At 44.9% G+C, this 15,521-nt stretch overlaps 1 protein-coding gene across 1 annotated transcript in view; it reads left to right on the top strand.

Annotated features, from left to right (window-relative positions):
- Positions 1–2,556: 2,556 nt before the first annotated feature.
- Positions 2,557–15,521, top strand: part of RMND5A (required for meiotic nuclear division 5 homolog A) — a 62,302-nt gene continuing 49,337 nt past the window's right edge. Inside the window, exon 1 of the mRNA XM_036872632.1 lies at positions 2,557–3,180. Within this exon, the coding sequence (XP_036728527.1) occupies positions 3,039–3,180 (142 nt within the window). The 5' untranslated portion in view covers positions 2,557–3,038. The remainder of the gene's footprint in view (positions 3,181–15,521) is intronic.

The following is a 15,521-nucleotide window of genomic DNA, read 5'->3' as shown; positions in this document are numbered from 1 at the left end:
AAGCAGCTGACTTAGTAAACGGATCTTCAGAAGGATGTAGTTGGCAATGGAAACAGGTTAGTGGAGTCAAGAAATCTGATGGGGAAAAGGTTTTCAAGAATCCTAGAGGTAAGTTAATGATGAGGATGGTGAAGTGGCAGAGGAACATGGGAGAGTTAGGGTAATGCGGACAAAAACTGAGGAGTCAAGAGGAGGAAAGTCTGTTGTAGAAGGGAAATACGGATTCTGTTTCTGACATGTTGACTGGAGGTAACGAGTCCTCCGGATGATGATGTCTTGCTAGTTGGGGGGAATGTGAAGCTGGTTTATGAGACAGATCAAGGCTGGAGAGGGGCAATTTTAATGTGTTCTCACAGTACAGCAGGTAAAGGGAAAAGAGAAGGTTGAGGATAGAACTTGGGACGAATGCTCATCCACATAGGTGACTAAATGAGAAAGAAGAGCCAGCAAGGGAGAAGGGGTGACTGACCCATACCATGGCAATGCCCTGAAGGTGAAGGAAGAATTTTAAAAGTGATGGTGAGTCACAATTTTCATGTGTTGCAGTGAGGTCAAGGAAAAAAAGAGTGAGAAAAGGGTGACTGAGCTTATCAAGGAAATCCTTGGAGAAACAGGAGGAACAAGTGCAGAGGATTTGTTTGGGCAGTTTGGCCATGAAAGGACTGAGAGGAAAAGGGAAACAGCTTGAGAAGGGTTACATGAAGGTTTTCCCCATGTCCCCAGGTCAGCTGGCAGCTTAGGAAGGGAGAAGGGACTCTTCTTCCTTTAGGTATTTGACAACAGTTAACAAAATGGATGGTATAGGTAGACATACTTTGAGAAGAGTGGCAGAGGGTGCTGGAGTTGGATGTTTTTCACTTTCTCAGTGAAGCCGGAATCAGGGCCACCTGCCAAGAAAGGAGAAAGGAAATCGGGTTAGGTGGGGAAGAGAAAGAAGATATGTAACAGCAACAGTTGGGGCTGCCCTTGAGAATTACCAAGAAATAAATTAAAGGATTGGGTGCTAGACCAACATGATTCCATGACTTTCAACTGCCATCTCAGATTTACTCCTGGGAACTGACAACAATAGTTAACAACCACCATCACTATTTATCATGTGGTTATCATGTGCTTCTGGGTGTTTACATAAATTATCTCACTTAATTTTCCTAACAATGACGTGAAGTATTATTAATTCTGATTATTTCCAAATTATAAAAAAAGGAAATTGAAGCTCAAAGAGGTTTTACCTTAATTAAAAAAAAAAAAAAAAGATTTCATACTATGTTGCCAGGCACTGTTCCAGGCACAGAAAAGACAGGCAAGGGGGCTGCCTTCGTGGAACTTTATTGAAGAGGTGCAGACAGAAAAGTAAACGAATAATTTAATCCGATCATTTCAGATTTTAATAAGTACAGCGAAAAGAATAAAACTGGTAGTATAATAGGTATTATAATAAATGATATAGCAATGGAGGAGGGAGCGCGGGAGGGTAGAAAATACATTAGTGTGGTCAGGGGAGGACCCTCTGTGGGACAAGTGAGCTAATGACAAGGTGGATGACAAGGTGGAAGAGCTTTCCAAGGCCAAAGAAAAGCTAAGTACAGAGGCCCTGAAGCAAGAACCAGCTTGGCTCCTCGTGCAGCTGCAGCTTAGTGAGCAAGTAGGTATAGGCCAAGGTTGGAGGCGCCACGGCAAGTCAAGGAAAGGATTTAGGCAAAGGGCGTAACTCCATCCGATTCAAAGGAGTAAGGCGCCGAAGAGGCAGGCGCCAGGCCGTCAGGATCTCCGACGCGAGTTTGCATTCCGCGAAGCTGCCCGTATTAGACGCGGGGTGAGGCAACCGGTCAGGAGAGGCTCCAGGCCCAGGGGCCAAAAGGCCGAGGCCTGCGGGGGTGGTAGTGTGAGGCGTGTGACCTTCCGGTGTCGCAAGAGTCGAGCCAGCACTGGGGACCGCGCCCGGCCAGCACGCAGCCCCCCTCTCCCGCCTCAGAATCACCCCCGCCTTTCATTCTCGTTAGCGACCCTCGCCTGCAGCACCACCCACCACGCCTGGCCAGGCTTGATTTTTCCTCCGGGGCGGAGAGTCCGTCTTCCAAAACTTCGGAACGACAGTACCCCCAGGAGTGATGGGGAGATGAAATAACTCAGGGCTAGAGCGAAGTCCTACGGAAAATAGACCTTTTTATTTCTGCCTTGTTTTCCCTCTTGGCTTTCTAGAAACGACTTGCTTCCCGGGATGCTCTCTAAGTCACCCCCTCCAACAGCGAGTCTATTGGTTTGGCCCTTAGTCTCGGATTGGCTGAAGGGTTACGCCTCGGCCAGGGATTGGAGGACGTTTGTTCCTTACGTATTCCCGGCGCCCATTGGTTCGTTTTCCCCGTTTCTGGGCGGAGTGGTTCGGGACGGTTTCCACCCTCTTGTTTACGGAGCGCGTAGTTGTAGCTGCTCTCGGATCGCTGGGGCTGTCTCCAAAGTTCCCTATTTAGCTCTTCGGACCAATTGGGTCCTTGCTCCACCCTCTCCCGCTCCCTTGCACGCCTCCCGCGTGGTACGGCCCACAGCTTTAGAGCGGCGGCGCGAGCGGACGCTCGTCGCGTTCCTCCGCCCGCGCTCGCCGAGTTGCCTCCCCCTCGAGGGTGCGATTGGTACGGCCCGCGCCTCCTCCTTCTCTAGCTGGGGTGGTTTCCTCCCCCTCGGGTCGGCGGCGCTTGGTGCCGCCCGGGAGAACCAGGTCATCGGTCGGTTCCCGTGAAAACAAAAACAATCGGCTGCGCCTCGGCTGGCAGTCGAACGCGGGGAGCGGGGGCGCGGGGCCGGGTGGGACTAGCGAGCGGGAGCAGCGGCGACGCGCCGGGGTCGGGGCGCCATGGGGCAGGCGGGCGCGGGCTTCGCCGGGGTTCCCCGGCGCCGGGGCTAGCGCGTCCGCCGCCTCGGCCGCCCGCGCCGCCCGCCTGGGGGACGAGGAGCAGGACGCGGCCTCGGCCGGGCCCGGGCCGAACGGCTGCGGACACCCGGGCGCCGGGGAGCCGAACGCTGCCGCCGCCGCCTCCGGGATGGATCAGTGCGTGACGGTGGAGCGCGAGCTGGAGAAGGTGCTGCACAAGTTCTCAGGCTACGGGCAGCTGTGCGAGCGCGGCCTGGAGGAGCTCATCGACTACACGGGCGGCCTCAAGCACGAGATCCTGCAGAGCCACGGTAGGGCGGCCCGGGTGGGCGCCCGGGGCCGGGCCCACCCGCCCGCGTCCCTCAGGCCCCGGCGGGCTAGGAGGGTGTCCTCATGGGGGCCCGGTCCCGCCTTCCCCGGGGCGCGGAGACCCACCAGGCCCCTGTGACTTTTTCTCCTTCTCTCGCCCGATTTGTCTCGAACCTGCCCCGATCTCGTTGTTCATTACGAGTCAGCGCGAACCCACCCGGAAACCCATTCCGGAGCCACGGGCTCCAGCCCGGGTTAAACGGGGATGGGGGCCGCTCCTTCGCACCTGCAAACTGCCACTCTCCCGGGGTGGGCGCTCCTCGTCAATTGCCTTGGGCCCAAGGATCTGGGCCATAAGAGGGTCAGTGCAGCAAGCCCCCTCCTCCTCCCCTGCTCCGAACACTTAGCCCGGGGACTTACTTTCCTCGCCTTTCTTCTTCTGTTTTTTCTTCTTCTTTTCCTTAAATTAGAAACTCGAGTGTTATTCTTAGCTGTGGATTAACGGAACAGCCGCTCCTGCAAGTCCATAATTTGACTCTGTGTAGAAGTAGCTTTTCTTCAACTCCGCAGCGGCACCGACACGATTCGTAGGAAACTAGCTAAATCAAACTGTTCAGCTCTCCTGAGGTAGCCTGCGAAGAGACAGAGGCAACTCTCCGGAAACACATTGTAACATAAGTTGTTAGTTACTTGCGTTACCTGGTCAAGTTTTTACTTGATTTCCTTTCAGCAAACAGCTTTTCTCTGGAAGGTGTTTCCCCTGTATTATTATTGCCCTGGGCCCTGGGGGCAGATACTTTGCCAGAGTTAACTTGTGGAAGCTGGTTGGGAAGGGTTTTGGGTTTTGGTTTTGTTAAAGAACATTAAAGGTCTGGTGTCCTTAGATTAAAATATCCATAGTGTTGATTCCTTCTGAGCAAGAAGTAAAGGACTTTATTAATGGATTTATTGAAGAGGTTGGGAGGGCCTTCTCAACTCAGAGGCTGAACAGAAGTTTCTGACGAGGGAGGTTTGGTAGCTGGGGTGATGTCGATACTGTGGTAGGTGCGATTGAGGACAGTGGCGGTGGCCGAGCTTCTCTCCATCTCTCCTTCCTTCTTGTACGCCTTCCTTTCCTAGACTGCTTGCAGTTGAGAGTTAGTGCTCATCCGTGGTGAGGGATGTCTTAACAGCATCTCATCTTGGACACCGGCAGTCACGTTTGAACTCCGGGGAAGAAGCAAACCAGAGACCATAGTGGGAGTAGGACTTGGAATGTGAATATGGAAAAATGAGCAGACCTAGACAGCTGCCTGTGATGGGGAAGGAGAGGTGGAGTGGAGTGGGACTCCTGGTAAGGCTCTGGTGAACTTGGTTTTAGACAAAGTTGGCCTTGAAAGGCCAATGAAGATAGCCAAGGGCGTAATGTCTACTGGCGGCTGACGATGTATAGATGGAGTTTGGGAGGAAAGTAAGGTTTAAGATGGTTTCCTGGTGTCATTCCTACAGAGGAGAGTGAAGGAGATTACTTAGGCTGCAGGGAGGAAAGACTCTAGGATCTAACCACAGCCTTGAACTCCTCTTGAAGAGCGGAGGGCCAGGAGGTGCCCCCAGAAACAGAAAGGACAGGCTTAGAAAAAGAGAGGTTGGTCAACTGGTATTTGACTATTGGGAGTCAGTGACCCTCTTTGCTTGCAGTTTCATAGAATTGTTAAAATAAACTAAGTGACTGGGAGTTAAGAAAAATAATGCAGATTGAGGGGTGAGGGGCTGCTTAAGTATGGGGCTGAAGGTGTGCCCCCTGTGCCTTCAACTGGAGAGGAGATCTTTGTTTTGTTAAAGACTGAAAGGGAAGGAGTGGGTGCAGGGTGCAGACTTGGAGCGGTGGAAGGAACATTTCATTTTTAGGGACCAGGTCAGAGATTGAGGGCTTGGATAGGCAGAGCTTGAGAGGCGGAAGATGGAAGGTAAAATCCCTTTCTTCCATGAGAAGACAGAGGGCATATTAATTGAAGGAGAATGTGATTGTGAGCCTCATTTTAGGGGATTTGGGGCCCATCCCAGATGGATAAAATCATTTTGAGAACTTGCTGAAGCAGGAATGTGTTCTAGACCTCTTTGCTTGGGAACTTTTCAAGGAACTTACGGTCAGCGGGGTATTAGCCACAGAGTTTGGTGTGGTAAATTGTGGTAAATTGTGTGTGTTCCCTCTTCAGCCTCCTATTTTTTACCTTCTTGTCTACCAAATTGCAGTCTTATATTAATAATCTCTTTGATTTTTAAAAAATTCTTTAGTAATAGGATTAAGTGACTAAAGGCAGCTATAAAACATGAAAGAAAAATAAGTACCACAAGTGCCAGGTCTAGTTTTCAAAATAAGGTCTACTTTCTTACGGTGTTCTTATGTATGAAAACAACAAACATCATGCTTTGCTATCTGGGTTATGGTATTTTTCAAAGCAGATAATTTCTAAAGTTCTCTGCAGGGTATTACATTGAATCTTAGATATACCCTTCTCAAAGTTATATCGACTGAAATCTGAATTTGGAACTCCATTTTCAAGTTTAAAGGGACGTTTTCAAGGCTCTGAATGTACCTGTCTGGGCAAGTGATCTGGTGGCCTCTGGTGACCTGAGGGAGGGGCTCCAATTGGGACCCTCCATTAGGGCTTTGGATCTCATTCTCAGGGCTCATTTGTGGTGATATTCTTGTAAGAATGTGGTATGAATAAAGTAGAATCTTGGGGACTTCATAGATCCCCTACTTTGCATCATACTGTTGGTGAGTGACTGCCTGATTTAGAAGTGTCCATTAGCGAGGGTCAGGGGATCAGGTCAGTTTGGGAGGTTGAATTACCCTTTCTTATGTTTAAATTTCTTTTTTCTAAAGTTGTGAGCAGACAGCTATACCAAGTGAGGACAGTTAGGATGGTTTGTGGTAGAAACTGATCAAACATCAGTGGAGTTTAATTTGTAAGCCCATTGACAACTCAGGTCCACTCTCACCGCTCTGATTCCAGATCGTAAACACTGCCCAAAGGGTGCTTGCCGAGCCTGCCCTAAGATCTCTCATTTGCTCTAAATTGCCCCATGTGGCATTTCCCCAACTCTGAGGGAAGAGGAGAGCACTGTTGTCATTTAGTTGTATCAGCCTTTCAGTGAGAGTTTCCCTGTGAGTGTGAAGTTTGGTCTAATTTAAGATTCAGTATAGTTGATGCCGGTGATGCTGTTTGGCAATTGTTCACAGAGTGCCCTTGATCTAATTTGGATGATGTGCTGGTTCTTCCCAAACTTCCCTCACACATGTGCACTCTTATTTTTCAAATGGATTCACAATTTCACTTAAGTAGATTTATCCTCATTTTAGGCAATGATATTTGTGAAATCATAGATTTGGTGTGTTAGGTATAATCAACTACGTATTAAAATAAATTTGTAACTATTAAAATATTATTTCACATACAACTAAAGTCACCATTCACATCAGTGGTATTGGAACCACACTTTGGACAGCCCTTGATTAACAGATAAATGGTATAGATACATGTTGGTGATTTGACTTGTGATTATTTATTACCTTTTTTTGGCAAGTATATTTATATTTTGTTTCTCATTAGTACTTCTATGGTGAAAGGGAGAGCATAAAAGAACTATATATCATGTATTGCTGATATTCTAAATTCATATTTCGTGATAGAAAATTAGGCTGAAACAATTGGGTAACAGTTTTATGACATGTATGTGGTATACTTGAAAAAATTATAATCTTTGTAAGTGTAAAGGATGTACAGTATTTTTTAAAATTATTTTTAGGCTGTTATTAAAGGGAGTTTTAATATAGTTTCTGAAAGTGATTCTCAAGGAATTTTCTAAATTTAAAATTGTATTTATTTTGAGTAGATAATACATGTAAATGGTATAAATTCAAATGATAAAAAAGGATACCCAGTAAAAAAATCTCCATCTCAGTCTTTCTTATTCTTGGACCACTTCACAGCCAGAGATGCTAGTTTCCAGAAAAAAAAATTTTTTTTTTTTAATGCTATTCTTGTCTGCTTACGTTCTTTTTATTTATGTATGTATGTATGTATGTATGGCTTTGTTGGGTCTTCGTTTCTGTGCGAGGGCTTTCTCTAGTTGCGGCGAGCGGGGGCCGCTCTTCATCGCGGTGCGCGGGCCTCTCACTATCGCGGCCTCCCGCTGCCGAGCACAGGCTTCAGACGCGCAGGCTCAGCAATTGTGGCTCACGGGCCTAGTTGCTCCGCGGCATGTGGGATCCTCCCAGACCAGGGCTCGAACCTGTGTCCCCTGCACTGGCAGGCAGATTCTCAACCACCGCGCCACCAGGGAAGCCCTCCAGAAAAAATTTTAAGAGGATTCAGGGAAATGATAATTTATCACTGTTTATTTTTTCTTTGAGGCATTGGACATGTGGTTCTACTTACTGTGATTTAGGCCTAGTATTATCTCAATTTGCAAGGTGGTAAAGACAACTTCATTTGTGGGTCAATACATATTATCATCTAAAACTCCTTTTGTGTGTGTGTGTGTTTGTGTGTGTGTGGTCTGACGCTTAGTAATAAAACTCTTTTAAAGTATCATCCTCTATATTTATCTCTTTGGTAAATCAAAGAGAATTTAGTTACTACCTGCAGAATTGCTTCATTTTTTTTTTTTTAAATTTGAGGGTGACAAATGAGAAGTAGGCAATTGAACATGAAAGAAAAAACAAAATAGATGATCATGTTTTAAACTAGTTTTTGTGGTATTGTGTCAGTAGACAAAAACCAGAGGTCAGTTGTCGCATGTTAGGCATAACTTTCCATTCTAGAATTTGGGTTGTATATACTATATACATATTGAAAAGTATGTTTATTTATATATGTAAATTCTCTGCTTTTCAGAGCCTACCAGTGTTGAGTGTACTGTGTTGAATGAGTTGTAAAAGGATCAGGGTTTGGTGGACCGGTGCTTTGTCTATTTATTCACCCTTATTCTTTGGTGTACTTCAAGTAGACTGCATAGCTTGGTCTTCCATTTGTTAATCAAACTTTTTGCTAGACAAGACACTCTTGAGAGAATAATGCCTTTAAAGTTCTGAATTGAGTAAAATTTGACATCTACGTTGAACATCTAGTCTGGAAGGTAGCAGACAAGTAGGTCAGAAAAGTTTGCGTGGATTAGCAGTAGCCATCGTTCAAATACTCAAGGAAGGGAATAGACCAGTCACCGAGCTACTTGGGCCTATTTTACAGATGGTGAGAATAATAATAATAGGTTAGTGTTGGTGTTTCCAGTTGGGTTTAGAAGCAGATTTAACTGTCAGCCATTCCTTTTCAGGCCCATTTAGGAGATAATCCTTTGTCCTTTGGCACCTTACTCATTCAGACTAGTATATTACTCAGGATCCTTTTGGTTGCAGGTGGCAGAATAGTTTTAACTAAGATGGAATTTGTTGACTCATAACTAAAAAGGCTGAGGTTAGGTCAGCGGCTCCAGGGGCACAGAGGGTGTCGCGAGGACTGGTTTTGTCCTCTTCCTCTCTCAGCTGTGCTTTCCATGGTTGGCTTCATTCTCAGCAGAGCTTTTTCCACATGGAAGTAAAGATGGCCAGTGGACTCATGTCATCCTTGTACTGCTTGTGATTCCAGATACAGGAACATGCCTGTTTTCTGTATTTCCAACAAAATTACCAGGGAATATCCTTATTGTCTTGGTTCAGGTCATAAGCTTTTCCTGATCAGTAACGGGGCCCGGTGGATGGAGCCCATTAGCCACCTAAATGTGGGCTGTGCTTAGCAAATGTCAGATGTATGGCCATGTGATCCACTGTTGCTCAGAGGAGAGAGTTCTAGAAAGGAAGACTTGCACCCAGACAGAAGTGATAGATGTCTGTGATAGTTGAGCAGCTACAAGTTACATTTGATAACAGTGTCCTTTGAGATGGTTTCTTTATTTCTCAGCTTTTGCCTTGGCTCCTAACGGTAATGTTCATGTAATTCAAATACTGAGTTGCTGGTATGACTTAATCTGTAGACTAGAGAATACAACTCAATTCATGTTACCTTTGGGAACTTACTTGAAATTGCTTTAATGATTGGTATAATAAAATCATTTTCCTAGGGTTATCTTATCTCTTAAGTAGTTTCTAACTCTGGATAATAACATTGGTAAGGGAGAAACTTGCCAACACTTCTGTGATACTGTCATACTGGAGTCAGTAGAGAAATTTCCATTGTTTTCATGTCTTAGTAGTTAGAATAGTGAGAGTGGTGTTTTAGGCAAACTACTACTCACTTGGGATATTAAAACTGTCTTGTTTTTATTTTGGGCCCTGCTTCTTGATCTGTAAAATCTTTGAAAATGACCCCAAAATGCAGTTGAGGGGAGAACTGTAGGGCGGGGGTGGGGCCTGGCCCTGAGCTGTGTACGTGGCGGCCTGTGGTACTCCATGTTAACTCCCAGAAGTTGATAGGTACCAGGGAGGTGATGCTCTCAACAGGGCATTTCGTCTGGCCTTCCTCTTAGATTACGTGCAGTCTAACGCCTAAAAGAGCAGAGACTAGAATCTCTGGCAGAACTGAGGCTTTTAGAAATAAGCTTTCACCTTATTTGGGAACATTGTTCAGAGAGTCCATAAGGCTTATGTTGCCAAGTCTTTCTCCACGTAAGAGGCTTGGGGCACAGTGTGTTATCTTTGATGAGTTTGTTGTATCTGTGGAATCCATATAGATTTAATATCTTATTATTGGTATATGAAGACATTTGGGAGGAGATAAAGAGAGACTTCTTTAAAAAGAAACATTGTATACACGGCCTCAGTCCTCCAGGAAGGTGGAGGCTAGTTCAGGAGATGAGAGGATGAGTCTGAGCTTGTGGAGAAGAACATAAAAGTTTGTCTGTCCTTGAGCTCAGGAGATCTGGATTTGAGTCCTTGTTCTACCACTTCACTGGTTCTGCAATCTTGCTTAGCCTCTTTCCTCTTCAGTAGACTGGTAAGTTATATTACGGAGTTATGGGAATTAAATAGATGATATGAACTAGCTTTGAAATCTGTAAAACAAGGTTTACTTGTTATTTTTAAGGTCTGTACCTTTAAGCAGTGTTAAGCAGTGTTTTAATTGAGACACTCTGACTATTTAGATATCTTTATTACTGGTGTTTGTTAACTACCATTCTGTGTCCAGTGGTCTGCTTAACACTGTAAGGCAGGGGTCCCCAACCCCTGGGCCAGGACGTGGCCGGTTAGGAACCGGGCCACACAGCAGGAGGTAAGTGGCGGGCCAGCGATCGAAGCTTCATCTGTATTTACAGCCGCTCCCCATCGCTCACATCACCGCCTCAGCTCCACCTCCAATCATTAGGCATTAGGTTCTTTTTTTTTTTTTTTTAACATCTTTATTGGAGTATAATTGCTTTACAATGGTGTGTTAGTTTCTGCTTTATAACAAAGTGAATCAGTTATACATATACATATGTTCCCATATTTCTTCCCTCTTGCGTCTCTCTCCCTCCCACCCTCCCTATCCCACCCCTCTAGGTGGTCACAAAGCACCGAGCTGATCTCCCTGTGCTATGCGGTTGCTTCCCACTAGCTATCTATTTTACGTTTGGTAGTGTATATATGTCCATGCCACTCTCTCACTTTGTCCCAGCTTACCCTTCCCCCTCCCCATATCCTCAAGTCCATTCTCTAGTAGGTCTGCATCTTTATTCCCGTCTTGCCCCTAGGTTCTTCATGACCTTTTTTTTTTTCTTAGATTCCATATATATGTGTTAGCATATGGTATTTGTTTTTCTCTTTCTGACTTACTTCACTCTGTATGACAGACTCTAGGTCCATCCACCTCCCTACCAATATCCCAATTTCGTTTCTTTTTAATGGCTGAGTAATACTCCATTGTATATATGTGCCACATCTTCTTTATCCTTTCATCCGATGATGGACACTTAGGTTGCTTCCATGTCCTGGCTATTGTAAATAGAGCTGCAATGAACATTTTGGTACATGACTCTTTGAATTACGGTTTTCTCAGGGTATATGCCCAGTAGTGGGATTGCTGGGTCGTATGGTAGTTCTATTTTTAGTTTTTTAAGGAACCTCCATACTGTTCTCCATAGTGGCTGTATCAATTTACATTCCCACCAACAGTGCAAGAGTGTTCCCTTTCCTCCACACCCTCTCCAGCATTTATTGTTTCTAGATTTTTTGATGATGGCCATTCTGACTGGTGTGAGATGATATTGGATTGTTGTAGGAGCTCAAACCCTACTGTGAACTGCGCATGCGAGGGATCTAGGTTGCGCGCTCCTTATGAGAATCTAATGCCTGGTGATCTGAGGTGGAGCTGAGGTGCTGATGCTAGCGCTGGGGAGTGGCTGCAAATACCAATTATCATTAGCAGAGAGGTTTGACTGCACAGAGACCATAATAAATCAATTGCTTACAGACTCATATCAAAGCCCTACCAGTGAGTGGCAAGTGACAATTAAGGTGCATCTTACGGAGTAGCCTGGACATAAGCAACACGCTTCAGGTGTCACCGTCTCCATCACCCCCAGATGGGACCATCTCGTTGCAGGAAAACAAGCTCAGGGCTCCCACTGATTCTGCATTATGGTGAGTTGTATAATTATTTCGTTATATATTACAAAGTAATAATAACAGAAATAAAGTGCACAATAAATGTAGTGCACGATAAATGTAATGCGCTTGAATCATCCCGAAACCAACCCCACCCCCCGGTCCGTGGAAAAATTGTCTTCCACGAAACTGGTCCCTGGTGCCAAAAAGGTTGGGGACCGCTGCTATAAGGAATATTCAAAAGGTATACAAAACAGAGTCTTCAAGGGGCTTTATTTGGATAATGAGGCTAGACTTTTACACTGGAGAGGGGAAAAAACCCTGGCCATAGCACAGTACACTATAATAGATAACAGTGTTTCTGCTTGGTATAAATACTAGCAGTTCAGAGAAATGGGGAGAGAGGACCCCTTAGAAGGAGCTGCTTGGAGGTGGGCTATTTCAGTTGAACTGCAGAGCACTTGATCAGTAGTTATTAATCACCAAGTATATGTGGAACTAGGCTAAATCTTGTGGGAGTTAGAGAGGACAAGCAATTGTCCTCATCATGCTGTAAGAACTTCCTGAGTAGTTGGGGAGAGCCCAGTATGAGCCCAGTATGTTTTTACATACTGAGCCCAGTATGTTTTTACAATGCAAGGCCGTGTGTACAGGATAGGCCAAACGCTGATTGAATGGTGGCAACAATAGGGTAGCGTTTGGGACAGGGACAGACTCTTCTAACCTGTGGGAAGTTTCAGTAACAGACTGAATGTGGAGAGTGGGAATATAGGGCGGGGTGCCAGGAGAGGAGGTTGGCAAGAACAAAGATGTGGAGGAGTGAGAGTACAAGAGGCGTCCTGGGAACAGTGAAGGACCAGAGTGGGGAGATAAGAGTAAAAAGAAGGGAAATTAAATTGGAATCAGGTTTTATAGAGTCATGGCTATCAGGGAAGGTGGTAGACTGGGAAGATACTGAATGACTTGGGGCAGGGGCGGGGGGTGCATTTTGAACAGGGAAGGGACACGGACATGATCTGAGACCAGTTAGCATTTAAGTTGATTGGAGTTGGGAGTGAGGTTTGACTAGAGGCAAGAAGCCTAGTTAAGGTTTACTGTCAACCTCGATCTGATGAAATAGGCACCTGTTTTGGGGTAGTGGTGGTAGAGATGGAGACCCATGCGTGGGCTCTCCTGAGGGAAGGAATTACCAGGACTTGGTGCAGAGTAGGAGAGAAGGGCTAGAAAAATCAAAGGTTAATCTAAGGTCTGAGCATGAATGACAGGTAGACAATTATAGAACCAGGAGGAAAATGGGAAGTTTAGGAGAGGGAAAGGTAGAAATTTGGGTTTGATTTTTAAATGTGAAACCCGCATTCAAATGCTAAAAGAAACCGTATCTGGTTCCCCTATTCATTTCAGAGATAAATAGATGTCTAGAGATTAATTCTCTATATTTCTAATGTGAACAGAGCGAACAGGCTCTCTAAAAATATCTAGGAGACATTTAAAAACTTGTGCCTGCATCCTCCTCCTCTTCTTCTCTGGGTAGTTCTTGCCTCGCAGGCTACTGTAGAGCGTCACCTTTCAAACTTGTGCCCGTCATGTTGGTCTTGCTTTCTGCTCCAGGAGCGCTGTTAGTCTGTACCATGTCACTTAGCTCTTAAAGATAAATTTCTGTGTTTTTGTTTTCTCTCGTAGTTGGTTTTGCAGCCCACTAGGCTGTGATTTGGTGCAGTGGATCAGAACACCTATCTGTGAATCTACCTTTCTGTTCAGAAAGGTCAGAGGTTGACCAACAAATGCTATCCTTTACTTTGTACATTTGCCAGCTATTAATATACCAAAAAGTTTGTTTTGTTTTCAGGATGTACTGCCTCTAGAAAAAAAAAAAATGAGTGTTTTCTCTTTGTGCCTTTTCCTTTTCCTCTGAGTAAATCTCTGTTGAGCAGCTGCTGTGTTCTAGGTGCTTAGGTAGCTCATAAGAAGCTCAGAACGTCAATAGGCCACAGTTTGGTTTGCTGCTCACAGTATGAAGTAGCCCTTTTATTATTATTTTTAATACCAGCCTTACCTTTCAGAGTTTCAAGTTTTTCTATTTTAATATCTTGCAAGCACATCCATGTTCACCTTGTCAACAACTTCTTTAGAATCAGTCTTGGACTCTTATCCTTCATCTCCTTTTATTCCCATCCTAAATTTTTTTTTTTTAAGCTTTTTTGTTTTTAGTCATGCTTACTGAGATAATATTTCATTTTATTTTAATTTGGTTTGGCTCGGTTTGGGCTTGTGGGATCTGAGTTCCCTGACCAGGGATCGAACCCGGGCCCCGGCAGTGAAAGTGCCGAGTCCTAACCACTGGACTGCCTGGGAATTCCTTCCCATCCTAAATTTCTTAATCTGTATAGAACACTTAATCCGTACCCTCAACGCTGCTGACAAGGCATTCAGCACTCAAATGTTCATTGACTCTTAATGTTGTGATTTCTCCCTCCCCTTTTTTTTAAAAAAATAAATTTATTTTATTTATTTGTTTTTGGCTGTGTTAGATCTTCGTTGCTGTGCGCAGGCTTTCTCTAGTTGCAGCAAGCAGGGGCTACTCTGCATTGCATTGCACATGCTTCTCATTGTGGTGGCTTCTCTTGTTGTGGAGCACGGGCCATAGGTGTGCGGGCTTCAGTAGTTGTGGAATGCGGGTTCTAGAGCGCAGGCTCAGTAGTTGTGGCACACGGGCTTAGTTGCTCCACGGCATGTGGGATCTTCCCGGACCAGGGCTCAAACCCGTTTCCCCTGCATTGGCAGGCGGATTCTTAACCACTGCGCCGGCAGGGAAGCCCCTCTTTAATTATTATTATTATTATTATTTTTTAACTGAGAAATTTACATTCTCTTTATTCCTTTTTTTTTAATATATATTATTTATTTTTATTTGTTTTATTTTTGGCTGTGTTGGGTCTTCGTTTCTGTGCAAGGGCTTTCTCTAGTTGTGGCAAGCGGGGGCCACTCTTCATCGCGGTGCGCGGGCCTCTCACTGTCGTGGCCTCTCTTGTTGTGGAGCAGAGGCTCCAGACGCGCAGGCTCAGTAGTTGTGGCTCACGGGCCCAGTTGCTCCGCGGCATGTGGGATCTTCCCAGACCAGGGCTCGAACCTGTGTCCCCTGCATTGGCAGGCAGATTCTCTACCACTGCGCCACCAGGGAAGCCCTTTAATTATTTTTTAAAGGAACTAATCTAGAATGAATTCTGGAGTATATAGTTCTGTGAGGTCTGAGTTTTCATTTAGGTACAGTTAGGATTATGTTTAGTAAATGAATTTCTTTCTGTTTATCTGTATTAAAACTTGTGTGCCATTTTGCTTTCCCCTTAATTCCAAATTTAAAATCTCTGTCCATTTTATGAAAGCGGAGTTAACTTTTAATAACTCAGAAGAGCTCAAATGCCATATATGTATTATTTATAAACTTGGATATTTAAATTTTTTCCTGCCTCCACAATATTCATAAAAACGTTAAGCCAAGTCTTAGTGATTTCTGGGGAGTCTTATTTATTTCTACCAAAATGTCCTAGTCCTAGGTGGTGAGGTTTTCAGCTTTTTGGGAAATGTTAATGATTGTCATCATAGCAATACTTTTCTATGTTGTGCCTCACCATGTTTTATAGCGTGGTCTCTATTATCATGAGTCTCATCTCTCATGTGTTTGACTCTTAGGCAGCATGTACTTTGTGGTGTAATTGATACCTCTAAACTGCCTTTTATGGACCAAATTAGAACTTTTCATTATCTACTGATGAGCAGACATAT

Source organism: Balaenoptera musculus, chromosome 13, assembly GCF_009873245.2.
Source record: "Balaenoptera musculus isolate JJ_BM4_2016_0621 chromosome 13, mBalMus1.pri.v3, whole genome shotgun sequence".
Lineage (NCBI taxonomy): Eukaryota > Metazoa > Chordata > Mammalia > Artiodactyla > Balaenopteridae > Balaenoptera > Balaenoptera musculus.
Note: the sequence above shows the minus strand (reverse complement) of the source record. Positions and strands in the feature narration are given on the sequence as shown.